Source organism: Paramisgurnus dabryanus, chromosome 14, assembly GCF_030506205.2.
Source record: "Paramisgurnus dabryanus chromosome 14, PD_genome_1.1, whole genome shotgun sequence".
Lineage (NCBI taxonomy): Eukaryota > Metazoa > Chordata > Actinopteri > Cypriniformes > Cobitidae > Paramisgurnus > Paramisgurnus dabryanus.
The window spans coordinates 17,289,069-17,313,097 of NC_133350.1; the positions used below are offsets into that span (position 1 = coordinate 17,289,069).

The 24,029-nt window shown below is 36.8% G+C and overlaps 1 protein-coding gene and 1 long non-coding RNA gene across 13 annotated transcripts in view; both read left to right on the plus strand.

Moving 5' to 3' along the window:
- The window catches only part of plekha6 (pleckstrin homology domain containing, family A member 6), a 113,532-nt gene extending 90,814 nt beyond the window's left edge, over positions 1 to 22,718 (plus strand). For 8 of the 12 annotated variants that reach the window (XM_065241373.2, XM_065241374.2, XM_065241366.2 and 5 more), the window contains 18 exons: positions 115 to 201; positions 507 to 560; positions 2,693 to 2,773; positions 3,628 to 3,696; positions 3,797 to 3,877; positions 3,962 to 4,111; positions 5,924 to 6,019; positions 9,028 to 9,139; positions 9,343 to 9,482; positions 11,945 to 12,127; positions 13,280 to 13,355; positions 13,487 to 13,590; positions 15,712 to 15,867; positions 16,046 to 16,195; positions 16,941 to 17,074; positions 17,244 to 17,386; positions 18,159 to 18,255; positions 20,392 to 22,718. In XM_065241373.2, the coding sequence (XP_065097445.1) occupies positions 115 to 201; positions 507 to 560; positions 2,693 to 2,773; positions 3,628 to 3,696; positions 3,797 to 3,877; positions 3,962 to 4,111; positions 5,924 to 6,019; positions 9,028 to 9,139; positions 9,343 to 9,482; positions 11,945 to 12,127; positions 13,280 to 13,355; positions 13,487 to 13,590; positions 15,712 to 15,867; positions 16,046 to 16,195; positions 16,941 to 17,074; positions 17,244 to 17,386; positions 18,159 to 18,253 (1,911 nt within the window). In that variant the 3' untranslated portion in view covers positions 18,254 to 18,255; positions 20,392 to 22,718. The remainder of the gene's footprint in view (positions 1 to 114; positions 202 to 506; positions 561 to 2,692; positions 2,774 to 3,627; positions 3,697 to 3,796; positions 3,878 to 3,961; positions 4,112 to 5,923; positions 6,020 to 9,027; positions 9,140 to 9,342; positions 9,483 to 11,944; positions 12,128 to 13,279; positions 13,356 to 13,486; positions 13,591 to 15,711; positions 15,868 to 16,045; positions 16,196 to 16,940; positions 17,075 to 17,243; positions 17,387 to 18,158; positions 18,256 to 20,391) is intronic. The other 4 variants (XM_065241369.2, XM_065241371.2, XM_065241375.2 and 1 more) reach the window with 3 other exon arrangements.
- LOC135718957 (uncharacterized) lies at positions 6,095 to 8,508 on the plus strand. Its single transcript, XR_010520939.2, has 3 exons — positions 6,095 to 6,650; positions 7,490 to 7,594; positions 7,902 to 8,508. It is a non-coding gene; the product is annotated as an uncharacterized lncRNA (long non-coding RNA).
- Positions 22,719 to 24,029: the final 1,311 nt, after the last annotated feature.

Consider the following 24,029-nt stretch of genomic DNA (forward strand, 5'->3'; position numbering starts at 1 on the left):
AGATATGTATATATTTGGACCAAAATGTGCCTCTGAGGTACTCTTTTAGTGCAACGTTTGAAAGGGCCCTGCCCCATACTTTGCAATACTTACAATAATCAATTCTTCTTTCAGTATGATTTCCCTGGAGATCGCCGCTCTTACAGCCAAGGCATGTACCACTATAATTACCCAGCATCCCCCTCTCTCCATGGTAAAATGGTAGGTTCAATTTTTTTAAGCTTAGCATAAACCAATAACTGCCACTGCTAATTTGTGTTTAGCACAAATCAAGTGTAACATGCGTGTGAGCTCCTAATCTGCCTGTGCTTGTACACGTGTATGGGCATAACATAATATGCTTCACTATGTGATAATTGATGTCATGATCAGCACGTGTGTGTCCTCACCTTGTTTTGGTCTCTGTTTCGCCGTCGGGTGCTTTGGCGGGTGTTTATGTCTGTGTGTGCTGTATGCTGCTGCATTTGACACACTGGGCTTTGCTGTCGCTTCACTGCATACATCAGGAGGACATTTTAGACCTGCAACTTCAAAGGAACCTGGAGTACCTAGATCAGCAGGTAGGATGCTTCATCTAACTACTAATGGGTTTCTATGCCTACAGCTTATATTAACTACAAAACCGAGTTACTAATATGTGGAGCTCCGTTTGCAGAGCATGTTATTATTTCAAAGTAGGGGTGTGACGGATCACAAAACTCACGGTTCGGATCACATTACAGTTTTTGGAGAATTTTTCGGATCAGCAAAAAAAGGGGTGGGAAAAATCTAATAACAAATAAAGAAATTACAAACATTTATAAAAAAAGAACAAAGTCACGCATTAAAGGGACATTCCACTTTAAAAAAAAAATATACTCATTTTCCAGCTCCCCTAGAGTTAAAACATTTGATTTTACCGTTTTGGAATCCATTCAGCTGATCTCCGGGTCTGGCGCTACAACTTTTTGCATAGCCTAGCACAATCCATTGAATTTGATTAGACCATCGCAACTTAAAATTTTCCGACGGTCTTAGTACACGATGTAACTATAGAAGAGTCAAGTTTTAAATAAGAAAAATATTGAAACTCTTTGGTTATTTTTTAGCGCAATGCTAATGGTCTAATCAGATTAAATGGATTGTGCTAAGCTATGCTAAAAGTGCTAGCGCCAGACCCGGAGAACAGCTGAATGGATTCCAAAATGGTAAAAATCAAATGTATAACTCAAGGGGAGCTGGAAAATAAGTATATTTTTCAAAAAGTGGAGTGTCACTTTAAGTAAGGGCTAAAATTAGCAGTAGGTGCAGAAATCAAATCAAATGAATCATAACACTGTTTTTATCATATAAATTAAATATAATTATTATTTTTTAGAGCTACAGAAGTGATTTTCTCTTTGTCTTGGGTTGTTTGATTAACATTGATGACACAGACTTAAGTAGGTTAGTTGAGGTTACTGTCTCTTTAAGACCAAATAAGCACAGACTGGTTTCTGACTCTAATCTATACATACGCTTAAGACATAAACAAATGTTTTTATTAGAAAAAGAATACTGTGGAGATCATTTTGTTTGTATGTGCCCTGTCAAGAACAGAACAATTTTAAGTTAACTTGCTTTTTGAAACGCATCTCTCCGTGTATGCACTATTGAGTGCACTTAAACACGCGCAGGCACACGGACGGAGGGCGAATTCCAAACGGCACAGCATAAATAGTCACCCCACATAAAAACGTTACTTTGTTTTTATTGCTTTATTCGCCAAATGTATTTTATTGCCGACAGTATGAGACACAATAGCGCAACTCAAGAAGGGTGTAGGGATGATCATGTCTGAGTGGAGCTGGACCGGACACATTCAACCGCATGTGTGTCTGTGCGTACAGAAAGCTGCTTACTTTAGCACTTTTTTGTGATTAAAGTGTTTAAAATGACTTGACATTTGCAAGCCTTTGAAACACATGCAAATGATAAACTTTCCCATTTAAATTTGTTGATTAATGAATAGCATGCGAGTCGAACCGTGGGTCGTGATCCGTACGGCTCTATTTCAAAGGTTTAAACCCCACACACATTATGATAAAAATGAACCTTAAATGCACAGAATTAAAGAGTCTGTATGTCATTATAAATGCAGGGTAGCTCATTGGGTTTTCAAACTTCTGTATTGTTAAAATAACAGTAAGGATTTTGCCTGGTGTTTGGATGGCCACATCAATTAAACAGTCACATCCTAAATGTACTCATGGTCCTCCTCTCACACATTTTATTAAGCACCTCCTCTCACATTCACTGTCCTCTAGTCACTGTCTCTCCTCTGTATCTGTTCTTTTTTGTAGCAGGGTAAGTCAAGTAGGTCAATTAAAATTATATTAACTTCAAAGTCATTCCCCAGCAAGCAATTTTGGCTAAAACAAGGCAAATTTGGGCTCTCAGTAGTAATAGATGTCTATAGCCTAAAGATAGACTATATGTATACGCAAACACCTTAAACACCTGTTGACTTTGCTTGCATAATTGAAATATAGTACATCTCTATTTTATTTAGGCAAAAACGGCATGTAACCAATTTCAAGGTTATTTAGAGTAGAAGTGGTTACTCATAGCCGGACTATATCGGGTCTATAGTTAGCTGTGTTGGTTTTTGCTTGCTGGGTCATATTTAGAGTCAGATGTATAGCCAGGTGAATGATGGTGTGTTTTGCCATAGATGACAGAGAGTGGTCACCTAATCGGCATGGTAACCAGAATGGTTGAACGTTCTTCTCCTCGTGCAAAGCTATTTTCACAAGTAAGAAAGGAGCAAGTCTTCTGGAGAGGCAGACTGCTTTTGCTTAACCTCTGACCTCAGTTCAGCCTCTCAGTTCGAGGCTTTCTGATGTTAAGCCTGTCTCTCTCCGTACTTATTTAGTGAATGTGGCATGTTCAATGTTTCGATAGAGCTTTAGTTATAGTTTTAAGTTGATCTATTAGATGCACAATCTTCAGTTTTGGTTTTCGTTGATTGTAGTACATTTTTATTACTTTTTGTGTATCAAAATTTCTTCATTTTCACGTGCTTGTTTGCCCAGTATCCCATCTTTTGTATTGTGTTCATTGTATATTTTGTACAGTCTTGCTGCTGTTGTCTGTGTACTGTATTTGTCTTATTCATTCATTCACATACCATAAAGCAAAACGGACATTTTTCAGTGTGTAGCATTGACACATTGGGACACAAAATTCGGCAATGTTTTTGTTGTTGTTGCTGAATAACGCAAACAGCACACTTTCATGCAACGACTAATGTTTTTTGTTATTGCTGTTTTAAGACTCAATTAAATCAAAATGTAAGTTTTTTTGTCTGTGTTTTATGTACTACTGTGGAGTATAAAGCACATCTTATTAACATATAGACAATATGTGGTTATTTTACTCAGCTCCCCCTTAAAAACTTTCTTTTTGAATAGAAGTGCATCAACACAAGAGAAAACTCTTTCAAGTGATTTCATTGGGTCTTTGAAAAAGTTTATTTTATTTATTATTAAACATTATTATTTACTAACAAATGTTCATGAATTGGTAATTCATATTCATGAACTGGTAACTTGTGAACCAAAATACTTCCATAATGTTTTAACTGAATGTTTTTTTCACTGTGATCAGGTGCCTCCATTCCATGAAATGTATGGTGACTTACATCCCACGCTAAAACTTAACGAGATCGAAACAAGTGTAAGTCATTTTTTCTGCTTAAGAGCAACTGCATAACTTGTGAAATACGCCTACATCCACAGATGAATGACTTTGCCCCCTAATTTTTGTCTCTGTACAGAAATTACTCAACCGTCTGTGTGAACAGAATCGACTAGTGAAAGAGCAGGAGACTGTAGTTCATCGTTTACGAATGGAAAAGGTACATTCATTTCTTTTATTTACCGAAAGCCTGAAAGGCCTACAGACAGTAATCTCACTGCACACTGGTTTCTGTAATTTCCAGGACAGCCTAGAGGGGGTGCTGGTGGCCACACATCAGGAGATGGAGCTGTACAGAAACCAGCCACTGGCCATGGAGAAACTTCAGCTGAAAAAGGAGAGTCTTCAAAACAAACTGATTAACATCAGAGGAGAGCTATCTCAGGCTTCAAGTGTAAGACAATTTGGTTCATAAACCATCAGTGGTGGTAAGTAACGAAGTAAAAATACTTCGTTACTTTACTTAAGTACATTTTTCGGGGATCTGTAGTACTTTACTTGAGTATGTTTTATTTGTATCTACTTTTACTCTTACTCCACTACAATATTAAAGAAAAAGTTTACTTTTTACTCCGATACATTTCCCCATGCCCGCTCCAAGTATTTATTACACTGGCTTTTCAAACCAATGAAAAACTGGATTTTCTATTGAAAAAAAAAACGCGCACGAGCTCTTTGCCAGCATACGCTCAGCAGTCAGTTCGGCGCGCATTGCGAAGTGGAAGATGACCGCAGAAACAAGTGAAGGTTCAGCTTTCACTGTCGTTCCCCTAACCTTTATATTGTGATATGCATCAATGCAAATAATCAGACTAAAAATCATGTAAACAGTGTTTATTGTTCAGAAAACATGAACTGGAGCTTATTTTTAATAATAAAAAAACTCAGCATCACATATTGTTTTTAGATTATATTGTATTTTATAAAATATATAAATAATAACTTCACACAATATAAAGGACTTAAAACAGATATTTATTGACAGATAAATAAATACTTTACAGATCTTACCACCGCAGTTAGTCGCCAATCCGTTTTTAGATAAAATATTCAAAGCTTTTCCATTACATCATATTCTCTTAAGACATGTCAAATCAATTGGAAATCATTAAAATATGTTTTTGTCCACACATATTTAAGTTAACGTTACTAAATGAAGAAAAAGATAAAAGAATTTGCTAAAATAATGTATTCTCTCAGATAAAAAGATTTCATTCACTTTAACAAATCTTACCACAGTTTATCCGCCTAACTTTAGCTATCTCCGTTTCACATCAATCAAAAGCTTCTTTTAACATCATATTCTCCTCATATAGACGTTAAAAACGATCGAAAACCACTATAATAAATATTTGTTCTCTCATATTTAAGTTACTAAATGACGAAAGAAAGAAAAGAAATCAGTAAAATAATGTTTGTTTCTGAGGTAAAATTAAACTAAGTTCGCAAGTGCATGCTGGAGGAACAGAGAAGCGCATGCTGGAGTAGTGGAGCGCGCACGACTTACGCACTAAGAATACAACGGATTTAATGATGTTTTCACTTAATTTCCAAAAAAATGGATGGATAGCAGCAGAAGTGAATACATACGGAGCAGCAGTGAGACTTCTCTCTAGGTTATAAAAAATAAAAATAACCTACAGGAAATGTTTTGGGAAGGTTCTCTTTAGGTTATAAAATTAAACCTAAAAATAACCTGCAGGGAATGAGCGTTCTCTCTAGGTTATAAAATGAAACCTAAAAATAACTTGGAGGGAACATGCCCAGAACGTTCTTATTTGGTTCCCATAAATAACCAAATGGAAACCATATTTGAACATTAGGGGAACGTTATGTGTTTGCTTGGAAGCTAGTAAGCACAACTAGTTCTCCCTGCATGCTGCCAAAACAATTGATCTGCCTAATTATTGCTATAATTTTATTTATAATATTTACTTTTTACTTTCGGTACTTAAGTACGTTTTAAATTGGATACTTTTGTACTTTTACTCAAGTGATGTTTGATTGGAGGACTTTCTACTTTTACTGGAGTCATTTTTTATTTGGGTATAAATACTTTTACTCGAGTATAACTTTTGAGTACTTTTACCACCCCTGTAAACCATTCATCTTTAGATAAACCATATCCTGTCTTATCTAAAATATGATGTTCTTTGCATGTGAATTGGTTGTAGATCTAATTGTAGATGTTTTCACATCTTCACAGGCTTTGACCACCACTCGAGTGGAGTTTGAGGCTCTGGAGGACGAGGTGAACGCCATCCATGGTGACTTATGGGAGCAGCTGAATGCTGGAGGGCAGGTACATTGAGTTCTGCCCATTCGTGCAATCATCATCATGATGTTCATGTTGTCATCATTAGTTACCAGAAAACTTAAGCTTAATGACTTCTGCCATTCCACACATATGAACACACATATGCTTTGAAAATCAGTCTGCTTTTGTTTTCTACCTGTGTCAACATTAATTTATTATGCATGAATTTTATCCCTTTCTTTTTTAATTCTATTTATTCCTAGGTTTAGCTTAAATATTTTTAATGGTACACTACTTGTTTTATTACTTCTACACTGTAAAAAATTGCTGTAAAAAAACGGGGAATTTTGGACAGTAATTTACCGTTTCTCATAAATACAGTTGAATACTGTAAATAAACATTAATATGACAAACAAAATAATAACAGCAAGCTCCTGTTCAGTCTTACGGGATAATACAGTATTTTTTGGTTTGGTCAGGCATGTCAGACATGTGACGAGCTCATCTGCAACCATGAGTAAAACTGATTTAACTACACTGTTTTTCTGCATTTTATTATACGAGAAGGAAGCAGAATTAAAGACTGTCTATCCATTTTCACTCCGATTGTGACCCTACCAGCACTGAGACGGACGACGAATTCACTTATTTTTTACTCCTCGCCTGTATATCAAGGTAAGCACAAACTGAACAGAGTCTGTGTTTCTAAGTGAAATAATTGACAAAATGTTATATATATTTGCTTATTTTTGAAATATTTCTAAAAACGATTTATTTGATTTTGACATATTTAGGGCAGATTGTTAAACGAATTGGCAACTAGCTATATAGGTTAAATACAAATAAAGATGCTAATGTTAATTTGCAATCTAATCAAATGTCTGACTGATGTGCGATTATCTATTGATATTTTTTTTAAATCTACATGAGGGATTGGGCTCTGTTTCACCATTTGTTTGTATCTTTTTTCAATGTGTGCACTTTTAATCTTTGTACAGCGCCTCGTGAATGTGTTAACATTTAGCCTAGTCCCATTCATTCCTATGGCTCCAAACAGGGATGAATTTAGAAGCCACCAAACACTTCCATGTTTTCCCTATTTAAAGACTGTTACATGAGTAGTTACACAAGTAAGTTTGGCACAAAATAAAACTTTTGTTTGGAGCCATTGGAATGATTGGGGCTAGGCTAAATGCTACATTCACGAGGCACTGTAAAAGATGAAGTGCACGCATTGAAAAAAGATAGGGCTGTATTAATTCGTCTATATTTGAGGTAAGAACATAGTAAAATATTAAAAACGGCTAGTCCAAGGCTGATACTGCTGGGTAAGTGTAACACTAAGGTATGGAGTATAAAACAATAAAACAGTAGGCCTATAGAAAAGTCTTTCAGTCTGTCTAAAAAATCTCTTTCTGTAATTAATATCATGAGCTTTTCTAAGTAATGGATTTGTAGAAGTATAATATCTGATAGTTTTTTGGGACATTAACTGTAATTGTTGTCTGCATCAGTTGCTGGTGATGAAGTCACATTTGGAGGTTGGATGATCAGCAGTGAAAACATCATCATCTGTGAAGGCAAGATGAAGCTGCGAGGACACTGGAGTTTGTTCAAAGGTAAATCCTCTACTAGCTGTTCAAGAATGTCACATTGCGTTAAATTAGTGTCTCTTTCTTTTTTGTAAATTGACTTTAATTGCATTAGGTCTTTTAAATAGTAAGTCGAAGTTTAAGCTAGCATGTGCATATAGACATAACACTGGGTTTTGGCCAAATTTGTTGTCATGCTACATGTTTTTGAATAAAGTATTTCTCTCTCATTACTGCCAGAATGGCAACAACCAGAATATTTATACTGTGAATGCAGTTGGTTTTATCTGTCTTCATTGCAATTAATCTTTACTTCTCTCATTGTACTTTGTAGATGCTTAATTGGTGTGAACCCTAAGAGGTGAACAAAAGCCAGGCAGGTGAAGGTGTCCGAGAAGACAGGAAAGCTTGTCCAGAAAAACGCAGCAACTGTTAATCCCCATGTGACCACCCTCATCAAAAACTTCATGGACTTTGAGTGGCTTTCACATTGTATTCTGCAGTGTTGTGATATTTATGTGACATCACAGCATTATGTTTTATTCAGCCCAGTCTCATTAGTGAGGCAGAAACTGACATTTAAGAATGCACTGAATTTTGTTATATTTAATAAAAACAGTGTTTTATCATCATCCTTTGTTTGAGAATTTTTTTGCAAGCAATTTTAAGTGTTTATTTTAAAATTACATTTTAACAATGCTAGAAAAATCACATTCTACAGTATAAATAACAGCAGGAACCCTAAAATAACAGTATAATGCATCCAAACATCTGACAGTATTATACTGTGCAGCTCCCTTTTTTTACAGTACTGTCTCGTAATATTTGTACAGTAAAAAACTGTTGTTGTAAATTACAGTAGGTAATCTGTAAAATTACAACTATATGCTGGCAAATCTAGCTGCCAGTATATTACTGTAATTTAACAGTGAAATTTTTTACAGTGTATGTATTATGCACCTTTGGGGAGAAGCTTCGCAATTTCGTTGTATTAAATATACAATGACAATAAAGAATTCAATTCAATTCAATTAATTTACACCCATCATTTATTTATAAACATACGGTTGTGACCTCCACAAAAATGATCTGCATTCAGCACTGACGTTTTAACGTTTACATGATTTTTTTCCATTATATAACAGCCTATTATGAGCGTTTGGGAGTCTGGTGTGAGGGTTAATACCTATAGCCTACTTAAAGATGAACATTATAAGGAAATAAAATATTCAATCAGAAATATTATAGCAATTATGTATTCATTTGTTAGTAATTTAATGAGGATCCTACATATTAATTTAAATGGAATATGCAATCAATAATTAAATCGAATCATACATATAGATTGACCAATATTCATTTGTCTAATGATTCTGACAGGATTCCTTAACAATGCAGGACTTTCATGTTTCAATAAACCGCTTTCCTTACAAACTCCTCCCTTTCTCTCCTTTCCTCAGAGTGAGCTGGTACACATGCACATTCAGAAAGAGTTTTGGAGGGTCCAGGATATCTTGGAGGGGCTGCACAAAAACAACCCATCCCGTGGCACAGACACAGCCAAGCACAGAGGTCAGATGAGTGACTTTACTCTCCCCCCATATAGGGCATTGCCCCAAACAATCCTCTAAGTATGAGTAATATGAAGAGACAACATGCTTTACTGTATGTGTTATAATGATTTGACTACTAATTTCTAGGGAAATATTACAGTAAAAAACACTTAGTTTTGAATATTAGTCAGAATATCTCTCTCACACTCTTTGTCTCTCCAGGAACCAGTGGAGCATCGGGCTCCTTCAGCACAAACAGTCCAGCGAGCCCCTTGAGTTCAGTGAGTCTAACAAGTCCTCTTAGTCCGTTCTCACCCGTACTTGGATCCCAGTCCTCACCCACTAAACAGCTGGCCACAGAGGTATTACACAAAACACAATCATTTTCAATGTGATTTACATATAACAGTGTGAATGCAATACATTACACTCTCAGAAATAAAAGTACAAGAGGGTATATAAGTTGTAATGTGCAAAAAGTACACTTTGGTACTTAAAAGTTGCATATTGGTACCTATATCTGTACAAAATGGAACCTTGTATTGTGAAAAAATCCAGATAATTTACTCACCACCATGTCATCCAAAATGTTGATATCTTTCTTTGTTCAGTCGAGAAGAAATTATGTTTTTTGAGGAAAACATTCCAGGATTTTTCTCATTTTAATGGACTTTAATCGACCCCAATACTTAACAGTTTTAATGCAGTTTAAAATTGCAGTTTCAACGCAGTTTCAAAGGACTCTAAACGTCCCAAACGAGGCATAAGGGTCTTATTTAGCAAAACAATTGTCATTTATGACACGAAAAAAATATGCACTTTTAAACCACAACTTCTCATCTATCTCCGGTCCTGTGATGCTCCAGCGCGATCTCACGCAATTAGTCATCACGTCAAGAGGTCATGGATGCGAAACTACGCCCCAATGTTTACAAGTGTGGAGAAGGAGGACCATTCTGACGGTGTTGTATGTGGAATATTACTAATTAATGTCTTTGTGTCCGTTTATTGTTTAAAATGGTCCGCAAATGTATGCTTCATATACAGTATGTAACACGTGACCTTTCCACGGCATTACGCAATTATGTGAGGATAGCGCTTGCGCGCCACAGGACCGGAGATAGATGAGAAGTTGTGGTTTAAAAGTGCATATTTTTATTTTTCTTGTCATAAATGACAATTGTTTTGCTAGATAAGACCCTTATGCCTCGTTTGGGATTGTTTAGAGTCCTTTGAAACTCTGTTGAAACTGCAATTTTAAACTGCATTAAAACTGTAAGGTGTTTGTCTTTGTTAAAGTCCATTAAAATGAGAAGAATCCTGGAATGTTTTTCTCAAAAACATAATTTCTTCTCGACTAAACAAAGAAAGACATCAACATTTTGGATGACATGGTGGTGAGTAAATTATCTGGATTTTTTTTAAGAAAATGGACTAACCCTTTAAAGAGCATCTATTGTCCGATTCACGTTTTTACATTTCCTTTGGTATGTAAGTGTGTATTAGTACATGTTAACCATATGCAAAAGGTACATACCGCAAAGTAAACGATGACGCGAGTTATCGTCTCCAATGTAAATCTCTTTTCTTGGACTACAACAAACACAGGGATTGTAGGCAACAGTTTGCTTCCTGGGATTGGTGATGTAGACAAGAACGACATTATCATAATTCCTCCCACTCAGCCTGTAAGTTAACTCCTGTTAGCATTGCATTGTGAGCAAATCTTTCAAACATGATAAAGAGCGTCGCATTTCCGGCTGACATCAGAGGTATTCAGGCCAATCACAACGTACAGATTAGCTGGCCAATCAGGGACACAGAGCTTTTCAAATCCATGCAATCTGAAGCTACTAAAATGTACGATATGTGGAAAATAATGTGTTTTTAACCATAAACCACGGAAACACATTGTATTATACCAAATACAAAAATAACATGTTTTTTAGCAATGAAATGGGTGCTCTTTAAAAGGTACCGTCGCAATGACAACTTGTGTACCTTTTTTTCTGTAATAATTCCTGGACTATCAAACTGGGTTTTATTGTGTTCCAATTCAATTTGTTAATCCTAGGCTTAGTATTTGGGTTTGGAGGACTTGCCAGGTGTAGCCCTAATTTACTATACTAAAGACAGCATCCTATGTATCATGAAACCTCATAAGTGACACATAGGCAGCAATTCTGCACAATACACAATTAGGTCTTGTATGAAATGCACAGGGTACTCTGCCTATGTAGGGAGCTTACTAGATTTTGGAACAGAGGACTGCACTCTTTCTCTCTCTAATACCTTTTTCTCAATGGCTGTGTGATCCTGTTTTTTACGTAGCTGTAGTCGCTCTTAAGCGCTTGGCCTTGTGTGTAATTGGTAGTTGTCATAGGTGACCCATTCATGCAGTGCTACACTATCAAAGTTACACTCTGGATGGTAGTGTGTACAGTGTGGTCAAAAGAAATTTGCACTGAACTGCACATTCTTTTTTTTTATAAATTTTTTATAAATTTTAAGATTACAAATATTGTTATAGTGAATTTATTCGATTAAAACATGGTCTTTTTTGCCCTTTATTAGCAAATATTTTCCTATGGTGAAAGTACATTTATAGTCCCATAGCCGTGTGCAGGTCAGCGTTTATTAGTCAATGTGATGAGGGTTTCATGCCTTTATGCTTCCCATTGATATGCTTTCTATTCGCCCTCCACCTGGCTTAGTCACTCCTGATGCACAGCTCTCTCTCCACTTCTCCATCCCCTTCTGTGTGATTCTATCCCTCTCTCTTCTTCCCCCCGCTCCTCTGTTTCTTCCATTCTTCCCACCACAGGAGGTTGGCCCTCCGCGACCTCCGCTTCCTAAATCTTACCAGCCCCTGGAGACCTCCCAGTCCTTTCCCCCCTCCATACCGCCCCTGCCTTTAGACAGCAATGCCTGGCTGCGCAGCATGGGCCCTCATGCAGGCATCCACCAGGAAAGCTACAAGGACGGTGAAGATTCCCACAGCAGAAAGGTACCTGAGAGAGGAGACAGCACAGAACGTGGAAAACCTTTCATTCCCATTATAATTTCAACATGTCCTGTGTCCATAATCATTACAGATAACAATCATAGTGCCCATCCTTCAAGAAATACCCCACAATAATCTTTTATTCGCACTTATTAACACTTCTTTATTTTCTAACCGCTTCACTTCATATCTTTGCTCTGCTTGAATTTTTTCCTGGATTTATTAATTTTGTAGTTTATTACATATCGTCTTTATCTTAAACCAAACACCATTGAATTTTTGGCACTGTTGTAAAATTTGATCATCATTGTAGGTCCTTTTCCATTTAAGCTCTTATTTTTCCTACATTCTGTATGTGTGGTGGTTGGCAATTCAAATTCCCTCATATACAGATTTTTCTACACTACTTCAGTAGTTGCATCATTTCCGTAGTCGTTTTGTTTATGTCTGCTGTGTTTGTGTTATGTATGCCGTTTAGTGTCAGTGCGTTCATCGCTTTGACTTATCCCCCCCATTCGGCCTAGAATGCACTTGTAGGACATGTGACTGTTTATCATTCAGTATATGAACTACTTGAAGCTTCTGTAATGCCATGTTTTGTTTTAGTATGCTAAAAACAATTGTTGGACTGTTAAACTGTGGTAAATAAGTGTGTTTGGACTTAGCCCCGAATATCCCCTGACACTAGAATTGTCCCTGGATATTTGTTGAAAGTAATTCCCTAGTGGAAAAATCATTGTACAGGATTATTAATAATATTTCCATTGGAGGCTGAAACCAAAGTGGGATTGAATACTAAATTGCAAAAATGTAACACAATTCTACTGGAACAATCTGACTAAAAACTAGTGTTTAACCAATTGGATCTGATTATAATCTTATTTGATCTCATTAGCATCCTTAAGGAATGTTGTTTTTTTTATTATTAGTTTATTATATGTTTTTTGAGAAAAACATTCCAGGATTTTTCTCATTTTAATGGACTTTAACAAAGACCAACACCTTAAAATTGCAGTTTCAACGGAGTTTCAAAGGACTCTAAACAATCCCAAACGAGGCATAAGGGTCTTATCTAGCAAAACAATTAGTTACTATTATTATAAAATTGTATTTGTTCAGGATATTAGGGTTTACATTTATTATGCTCTTTTCCAGCACAACCACAACTCACAGGGAGAAAAGACCAGCGAGTTTGATTCAGAGCAAGACAGACTGTCTAACCAAAATAAAGGTACATTTCTTACAAGATATGATTATGAAATGTTTACTCCAAACATTTTCTTAGCACACAATATTGGGAATAACTCATCTTGCTTGTATTGCTTTACAATAATGCCAATGCTCAATTGCTTATACACACAGTTGGAGTTGTTCCACCCAGGACTAAGTCACCTTCAGATGACAAGAGTAATTCTGTTGGCATTCAGCGGAGAAATGGAAAGATACCCAATGGTCACATTTCCAGGGTAAGTTAAAATGTTTGCTTATGTTCAGTAAAACATATAAGGAATAAGGACTTTGTTGTTATTTATTTTTAGCGGAGTCTACCGGAGGTTTCATGTTTTTCACGAAAGCCGCTTGTTTATGTCGTTACTGCTGAAACCGTCTATGGCCCTATTCGGGCGGTAATTGTTTTTTATGAGGATGTCTGTAAAAATATATTTGCATGCCTCCCCGATAAAAGTCATGCATTGGATGAAGATACCTTTGCTGTGGAAACACCTTGAAGTGCACTGTTCATGCACTCTTAGAATGGATGTGTTAAAATCAACACATTTGTGTTATTATCGAAAAAACACATTTTGTTTTACTTTTATCACAATGTGTGTTTTTTTAACACAAAATCAACAGAAAATTACACATAGGGCCCTATCTTGCACCCAGCGCAATTGACTTTGTCAGTGATGCATGTATCATTCGTATTTTGCACCGGCGCACAGCGGGTTTTCCCTCCACAGAAGCATGTCGGCAAACTAGGGAATGAACTTGCGCTCCCTGGGTGGTTCAGCGCAAAAAAAGAGGCGTGTTCCGGCGCAAACCATCCCTGATGCTATTTTGCAGTTTCAAAAAACAATTGCGCCACTGACCAGAAAAAAAAAGTTTAAAGTCAGTGGCGCGTTGTTCATTATGCTATTTTAAGGGTGCATGCTTGACCATAATGTATAGCGTGCACAATGCGCATACACTTTGCTTATCTAATCTACATTGTTACACTAAAAAATATTAATACACGAGATAAGGGGAATCATAGTGGTGAGCATTGTGGTGATAGTTTTTATTTAATGTGTGGCTGCGTTAAAAAATTCTCATGCAAAATTAAAATATTTTCATAAGTTTGTTGTGTGGCTGTATTACGTTTATTTTATGTAAATAATAATTAAAATGTTTTCATAAGAAACCTTAATGTATATGAACTTGATTTGTAAGAGTACTTTGGGGTTGGACCTTGCTTGCGTTTCTTGGGTCCGATTTCAAAGCCCCCAAACCCTTTCAGCGGTGAGGGTGGACTCAGTGATGTCCTCTGCTGGCGTCCTGAGGCAGATCCACCTCCCGTTACACGGCGTGCCCGATTTATGCTGGCAAGCTTGGTATTCCCCCGTCTCCTGACATCATTTTAGCGCTTGGCGCAACAATGGGGATGGCAGCTGATGAGACTGTGGCTATTTCCTCTCACGCCTGTTTAACCTACGCTGAATTGGGCGGGTTTCTCCTATCCCCATACAAAACAACTTCTCTTTCTTTGACTACTCTTACAAGAACGTGGGTCTCCTCGGCTGTAAACCGCTCCTGGCGTACGCCTGGTAAATCCGTCATAATAATAGCAACCCGCCATGGAACTTGCGCCCTTGCGTTTAAAGGGAATGTTGGATAGCGTTCTGATTGGTTTATTTGACGTTACGCCCAAACCACACCTATGAATAATGAACCTACTTCAGACCAACCCCTTATTGATTTGCGCCCGGCGCAAGAGTTATTTCTCACGACGGGAAAATCGCAACAGCGCCCAAGATCCGCCCACAAAGTCACTTGCGCGTTGCGCTTCGCACTTGCGTTTCAGATCGTTAAAATAGGGCCCATAATGTCTTAAACCTAAATGAAATTAAATCCTTATTTCTCATTCTAATCAAAGACTTCAGGACTTCAGTCTCATCAAAAAAGGAGAGGTCTCACTAAATACTGACTGATGCCTAAAGAAGACAAGGTGTCAATGTTTAAAATGCACGCAAAGAACAGAATATGCAGAATAAACACGAAGCGTGCGACCATACAGTTTTGTCAGTGGTCTAAAAGGATGTGCAGAATGACTTTTGCATTGATCCCCTTTTATAAACTCAGAGATGTGGATTTGGACGGCAGTTAAATTGCCAGGAATTTTTACGTGGGGATTGGAGAAAAACACAGACATTCTGGATTTAGACAGCAATAAAATCACTGACTATCCCCTGTAAATACCTTAGGTCCTCACGGGAAACAATTACCGTCCAAATAGGCCTTATGACTACAGTATATGCTGTATTGTGTAGCAATGTGTGGATAGTCTTGTATAACAGCAGGCTATAATAGTGATGTGTCCATGTGTGTCACAGGAAAGGCCAAAGAGTGCAGTGTTCCCTGCAGAGGTAAAATCGAAAATGAGTGTGGAGGAACAGAATGAAAGAATACGAAGACACCAGAGCAGTTCAGTCAGAGACAAGAGACGAAGCCTCAACCTTTCCAACAACACCTCCACAAACTACAGAGTGGTGAGCATCATACCCTTCATCCTCATTCAAATAAATATGTGTACCCCTATTGTATATACATAGTCCTCCCCATATACTTAACCATCATCGTATTGAAGTCATCAGCTTTGTGTTTTAAGAATGTGACGTGTGATTCTGTTTGAAGTCATACTAAGCCTTCAGTCTTCCTGTCATCTAGGTGAGGAGGAAAGTGACACCCGATGAGGTGGATATTAAGGGTTTGGAGGCAGCTGTGAGGGGTGAAAATTTTGAGTCTCCCAGGCAGGAAATTGCTCGTCTGCGACGACAGGTGGAGCCTGAACACTACGACCTGGATATAAGCAGAGAGGTTAGAGTCACACTGTACATTTCACCATGCACAACAATGCCATTGTTAAAGCAACACCAAAGAGGTTTTTTTTTTACCTTAAAATAACGTTTCCAAAAAAGTTTCAGTCGTTCATCCACTCGAAACAGGGTGAACGGCACTTTCACATTCGCTTTGCAGCCCTCTATCGGCCAAAACCGCACTAAAGAGGTTTCTAACCGTCGGGTCGCGATCCTGTAGTTCGAGTGAAAACTACTAAAACTTGCTTTACGGCAGACCTACAATCCAATCAGAGCCAGCTATGCTGCAGTATTTACAACAGTGGTAATGGACAATTACGCTTCTAACCTGTAGGGGGAGCAAAGAGCAAAAACTCTTTAGTGTTGCTTTAACTGCTAGTATTCACATTCATCTTATGTGTCCCTGCCTCTGAAAACCCAGCTCAATGTCAATTTTCTTTTCTACAGTGTATAAAATCATCCTACATAATTTTTAAAGACCATTTTGTAAAAATATAACCTTGATATCTTTAATATCAACGGAGTCCGTGTGAAACTAGTGTTGGAAATCAGGATTTAATGCTCCTAATCTCAAAATTTGGATCACATATTTTTTCTGGTTTGTGGAACTAAAATAACAATGAGTGGATGTTTTAAATATCAGGTTTCTTTGGGGGGTTTTCTTTATTAACACATTGAAATAAGCACAGATTCACATATTATTATTATAGAAAAGTGAAATGAACATAGTTTTTTCTTGTTTACAGTTGTCTGCTCCAGATAAAGTCCTGATTCCTGAGCGATATGTAGACATGGAGCCCAGTACACCACTTAGCCCGGAGGAGGTGCAGGAGAAGCAAAAGAAAGTGGAGAGAATCAAGACACTCATTGCCAAATCAAAGTATGACACCACATCACAACCTTTAATTTTTTAAACTGCGAATAAAGTTATTAGTAAAATGTATTGCAAAGTATTGTAAGTTGCTTTGGATGAAAGTGTCTGCCAAATGCATTATGTAATTATAAAATTTTTTTTAACGGCCACTCTGTGTCCTATTTTTCTCCCCCAGCATGCAGAATGTGGTGCCGGTGTTGGACGGGCCTGTGGAGGGATCCAGTAACTCAGAGCAACAGCTTCATGAACAAGAGAAGCGTATCGAGATCTCATGTGCCCTGGCCGCAGAGGCTTCCCGTCGCAGCCGGCTGCTCTCCGGTGAGGAAGCCTGCCGCCCCGAAGAGCCTGGGCGTGCTGTGACCCCACCGTCTGACCTTTGACCCCGCTGTCTCATGCCCCCACATGTTCCTCAATGTCCTAAACTTCAGTGCTGAGGTTGCACTAAGATACAAGAGTATTATTTAATGTATTTTTATATCTCAGATAATTACTGAAATCTGTTTGAGCATTCAAAATATACTTTTAAATTAGTTGATAACCTCGAATGTGCAGCCTCTGCAATGAAGAACATTGTCTAGATTCATCTAGATTCATTGGGGATGATTCATTTAGACACAGGAATGACTATGAATATATACGTGTTTTTTTTTCAGTAGCATTACATTAATAAACACAGCAATGGCATGTACAATACATTTGATAGAGACAGTATAGAGAGAAAAACAATTGTCGAGAACCATCTTCATCATTTTGCCTTACTTTAAATCTGTTTAATCTATATTTACATGAGATTTGGAGCTGATGTTTAATTTAACATGCCTTTGCTATACGTCCTTTATAAATAAAAGGTCCAGCCTGTATATTTTATAGAACAAAATGAAAAAATATATGTTATTTTTAGCGCTATAGTTTCATGTTTTTTTCATGTCATTCCACAATTTTTCTGTCAGAAATGCAATTAGCATAAATCCTACCTCTTCATTTTACCTTTTGGCTTGTGGCTCTTTGAGAAGTGTGTAAATTCACCTCTCTGATCCACAACTCTTTCCTTTGCTTCATTTTTTTTTCTCATGGTATCATTGCATTGCAGCCCAGTGCCCCTCCAGTCCCCCTGCTTCCCCAACCAGTCTGGTCCCTCCCCCTTCTGCTGACTACTCTGACTCCTCCCACATCATGAAGGTGTGAAGGTGAGTCCCGCCCACCACACGACAATCCCCACCCCCTTCCCTGAACTATCCTGCTCATTACTGCCCTTGCTTTCTATTACTTTCAGTGAAGCTATGTTAATATACTTAATCTAGATTAATCGCATGAGTTAAGCGAACCATTAATTGCACATTTTTGTCTGTTATAAATTTACCTTAATTGAATTTTTTAAAGTTTGGGGCTCATCCCTATTTGACCCAAAGCAGGGTTGAAAATAGCCCAGCATTTTTTAGAGTATAGGAGCATGTGACAACAAAGACCAACTAATCGATAATGACAACGCTTGTCATTATCGACTTTATTGATTAGCTGTTGCAGTTCTAAAAACTCCCATACCGAACATACAGTAATCTGCATTATAAAGTGTAGTCAAAGAAATTCAGGCACTTTGCCTCTGCTAGTACATGATGTAAATACTGTAAATCATTATGTGAGATAAAAATACACATTTCCAAGGTATACACTGCAAAAAAAAAAAATTTTTAAGAAAAAAATTTCTTAGTATTTTTGTCTTGTTTTCAGTAAAAATATCTACAAAATTCTTGAATTAAGATGCTTTTTCTTGATGAGCAAAATGACCCAAGAAAATGTGTCTAGTTTTTAGACCAAAAATTTAACATTTAAGTGATTTTGTGCATAAAACAAGCAAAAAAATCTTAAAAAATTTTCTAAACACTAAATTCAAGATAAATTCAAGAAACATTGGCCTACCCCATTGGCAGATTTTTTTGCTTGTTTAATTCACAAAATCACTTAAATGTGATATTTTTGGTCTAAAAACTAGACTTTCTTGGGTCGTTTTGCTCATCAAGAAAAAGCATCTTAATTTAAGATAGATATTAGATATTTTTTTACTGAAAACAAGACAAATATACTGAGAATTTTTTTTTTTTTATAATTTTTTGCAGTGTATATACATTTTATAGTAGATGTTTATCTAGTTTTTAATGATGAGTCCATTTTCTTAAAAAAAAAAAAAACTGATAATTTACTCACCACCATATCTTCCAAAATGTTGATGTTTTTCTTTGTTCAGTCAAGAAGAAATTATGTTCTTTGATGAAAACATTGCAGGATTTTTCTCATTTTAATGGACCCCAACACTTAATGCAGTTTTAATGCAGTTTAAAATTGCAGTTTTAAAGGACTCTAAATGATCCAAAACGAGGCATAAGGGTCTTTTAAACCACAACTTCTCGTGTATCTCCGGTCGTGCGACGCGCTAGCGCAACCTTGCACAATACGTCATCACGTCAAGAGGTCACGGATGACGTATGCGAAACTACGCCCCAGTGTTTACAAGTGTTGAGAAAGAGGACCGTTCCGACGTTGTTGTATGTGGAATGATACTTATTAATGTCTTTGTATCAGTTTATTGTTTAAAATGGTCCACAAATGTGCGTTTCATATATGTAACACGTGACCTTTCCACGTCATTACGCAACTACGTGACTCGTCACACAGCTGGAGGAAGAAGAGGAGTTGTGGTTTAGAAGTGCATTTTTTTTTTCTTGCAAAAAATGACAATTGTTTCACTAGATAAGACCCTTATGCCTCATTTGAGATGTTTTAGAGTCCTTTGTAACTGCAATTTTAAATTGCATTAAAACTGTTAAGTGTTGGGGTCCATTAAAGTCCATTAAAATAAGAAAAATCCTGAAATGTTTTTCTCAAAAAACATAATTTCTTCTCGACTGAATAAAGAAAGACATTAACATTTTGGATGACATGGTGGTGAGAAAATTATCTGGATTTTTTTTTTAAGAAAATGGACTAATTCTTTAACCGCTGCAAGAATCAAATACAGAACAATTAATCACATTGCTTAGATAATTTGCTGAAAACAAATGTTTCCTGATAGCAAACAGCATCCAGGTCATGTACTGCCAGGTCAGAATGACCCAGATGAAAGACTGCCAGTGAAATAAAAGGAAATGCTAATGAAAACCCTCTCATATTATTAACATTGTGTTGATCTTTCGTAGATGTGTATGCATTTGCATACTTTAGTGCATTTCAAAATTTAGTATCGCATACTTTTTGTGAAAAAAAATACATCACTCCCTGACAATGTTTTTTCCCTTCTCTTTGTTTCCCCTCTTCTCAAATGTTCCCAGCTCAAGCACTTGCAGCGGTCAAATTTGATGGCGAACCCTTCTGAGTGTCCAGCGAATGAAGATTGAAAACCGAACAAAATATGTTTCTCCTCTGCCAACCGTCGCATTTCTTTTGATTCCTTACATCATGCAGAGAAATATTTCAGTGTTTGGATGTTAGCGGAGGTCTGTTCATAGAGCGATGTTCATCTTCCTCCATGTCTTGTTTTTAAACCTTACTGAACAGTCAAACCTACAGCAGAACTACACAATTGAATTAATCAGATGTTTGACTTGATTCAGAGGATGGGGGTCACATTACAAAAGCTACAAAACTAGCCAGAAGTGGAATATGTTTACAGGTTCATGTTTGCTGTTGGTCACATTACATTGACTGAAGCATATACAGAAATTCATGCTGGTAAAGCCGCTCAGGGTGGATTCTACAGGCACGGGTACGTCGACAAGAAAGAGTGTCCGAGAAAGAGATTTAAAGTCTGAGATTCGACTGGAGGAAAATAGCCATGGTAAAGAAAGTTCCAGATCAAGGACTACGGCAAAGTTGACAAGTAGAGAGATGTGGAATGAAAATGATCATTTCAAAACACTAGTCACAATATCCACTGTGGATACAGGTTGGAATGATGAAAGGTGACCAATGGGATTGTCTGGAACATCCGTCGTCTGAGCAGCCAGAGTAGACGTCAGCGAACGGACAGTTTATGCTGGGCTTAGATGAAGGACCACTTGTCATTGGACACTTTCTCTCCATCACCTTCATATAGAGGAGTTCAAGGCCAGATTCACTGTGACTTCTCTTGGCCTCCTATCCGTTCTCCTCTTCTCCTTTCGAAACATAGGGCTCACAAACCCTCTTCCTCACCGAGTACAACCTATTGCAGTCTTTGAAACCATTGTCAGGCCTTTTATTACAGTGTATGTCTATAAAGAAAGCTTATATATATATATATATATATTGATATGACTTTTATTCTAATCTTTGCATCAAAGCCATGTGGACTCATCATAGTGCTTTAACTGCTAAGACAGTAGTTAGTTACCAAAAACCGGTACTTAAATACTTGTGTGTGACAGAATTTTTTGAATAGCAGAGTTGAATATTTGGAAGTGTCCTTAGAGGTGTAAGTCTGCTTGTTGAAACACAACGTGTGTTGACGTCGGGCCAGCAACTTGCATTATAGCCTGTATATAATATTATCAGTAAATTATATAACCTGTCACCCCAACAGAATATAAATAGCCCTTATTTGTGGATCATTGTGCCACTGGGTGATTCATTTGGCTGGGTGGCACATTTTTTGTGTAAATATAGATGGTACTTTACATGCTATTAAATATTTTGGATTATTTTTCTATTACTGGTAAGACCTTTTACCTCTGTAATCAAGCTTCTTGATTATAATGTATTAAAAAGTTTGCCAAATAAATCTCCTGTTTTGTACTTTGGCTAAAGTCACCATTGTTCCCCATACATGCCATGCAAGTTGTTCGCCCATACTGTGCTTGTTTTTTTTTTTTTTAAGGAACTTAAATCGGTCTGATTTTGGTTTAACAACTAATAACTGGCCTTCGCTTATGTATAATATTCTGTTTTGTGAGAATTTGTTTAACAGAGCTGTGTATCTTTTACTTTCTTGCATTGACATCAAGTCACACCATGACTGATATATTGTGATTGTGTTGTTCCTATTTAACTAAATAGAGTTAAAACACAGTACATTATGTGGAAGAAAGAAGTGAGTTTCTTCATCACTGAGCAAAAACAGCCCTGAAAGACAAGACAGAGATCTATTTTTATTGTTTTTGAGAAAGAGAAAAGATTGTCAATACGGATCACATATTTTTCTAAGCATGGACATTTGATGTATAAAATGAGATTTGATTGGATACATTTGTAAGATGATTAAGAGGTTTTGAATTTTCATGGTATGGGGTAATGCAGATCGAGGCTGATATATTTATAATTTATTGATCCAAACTATAAAGCATCTTTTTCAAGGCCTTGTTTGGACATTATTTTAAGTGTTATTTTTTACGTACAGTGATTGGATAAAATGACAAAAGTTGCAGTTGGATAGCAGAAATGTCTATTATTTGATCAAATATGTAGCATATAAGGTGAGATTAACAGATACATAATAAGCACATTGGTTTGTGTAAATATTTTTAAATCAAAAACTGTATGTCTTCATATTGACAGTAACTAATGCTATTTTAAGGAAAAAGAAACACACTGCTTGAGCTATGCAAATCAATTGAAATAAACGATACTTAATGTGCTTGCTTTAGAAGTACCCTCATGCAATAAAGTGAATGTATTAAAAAAATCTGGATTTTGCTTCATATTCCTTTTCTACCCATTAGATCACAATCCACACCCAAATGATGGGAAAAGGAAATTTCTTTTTATCAATGATGAATAAAACTAATTTACGTACAGTTTTAATTTATAATACTGTATTGATTAATGTATTGTAGCACAAATAACCTACAGTACAGTAAAGGCTGAACAAATACAGTAGTTACTGTTAACCAGTTTATTGTTGTTGAAAGAGATTAAAGTCCTGTTTCATACGGTAAATTAAACAGCCGTATGAAAAATCTGTAATGAAACAGATTGTTAAATCAATCTGAGTAAAATTTTGGTTAAAAAAAATTCAAGACATTTCTAAGGAAATCCTAACCATTCAATCATTACCACCACAGTTGTTTCTCTTTGACGGTTGTGGCAGTGCTTGTTAGCTGAATTAAGGAAAGATTATTAGATTAATAGCTTTGGATATAAGCCTCTGCCAGGTGGGTCTCAGTTTCCAGCAGGCACAGGACATCAGTAGTTTAACATCAGGAAAAGGTTGAACTCCAGCACTGGGCAGACGTTCTGTTTCATTTGAAAGAAAACATCAGGTTGATGTCAAAACCCAACGTCGGATTGACATCAAGGTCCAACGTTTGATTGAAGTCAAAACCCGATGTCTGATTGACGTCAAGGTCCGACTTTGCATTGACGTCAAGGTCCGATGTTGGATTTACGTCAAAACCCAGTGTTGGATTGACGTCAAGATCCAACGTTGGATTTACGTCAAAACCCACCATTAGACCCACAATATCTGACGTTGCATTGAGGTCAAAACCCGATGTCGGATTTATATCACAACCCAACGGTTGATTGACGTCAAGGTCTGACGTTGGATAGACGTCAAGACTCAATGTTGAATTGACCTTAAAGCTCAACGTTTGAATGACATTAAGGTCTGACGTTGGGTTGACGTCAAAACTCAACGTTCAATTGACACCAAAAAATCCAGTGACGTCAAAAACCTGATGTTTGGTCAACTTCCAACTTTAGCCAGTTGTCATATTTTAATCCACGAATTAAAGCCAACCATATATCAATGTCTAATGATATTATAATTTGATGTTGGTTTGACATCAGTCTTACGACGTTTAGAAGGCATTGAGTTTGGGTTACATAATAACATGAAAAGCAAACTAAATATAAATAAATCTAATGAATAAGTCTAATGATGTAAGAATTTTACATTTTGTGGATATTAGTCTCATGAGGTTTAGAAGACGCTGGTTTGGCGGACATATTGGTTGCTTACAAATATTGAATTTTGATCACCTGGCATCAGAAC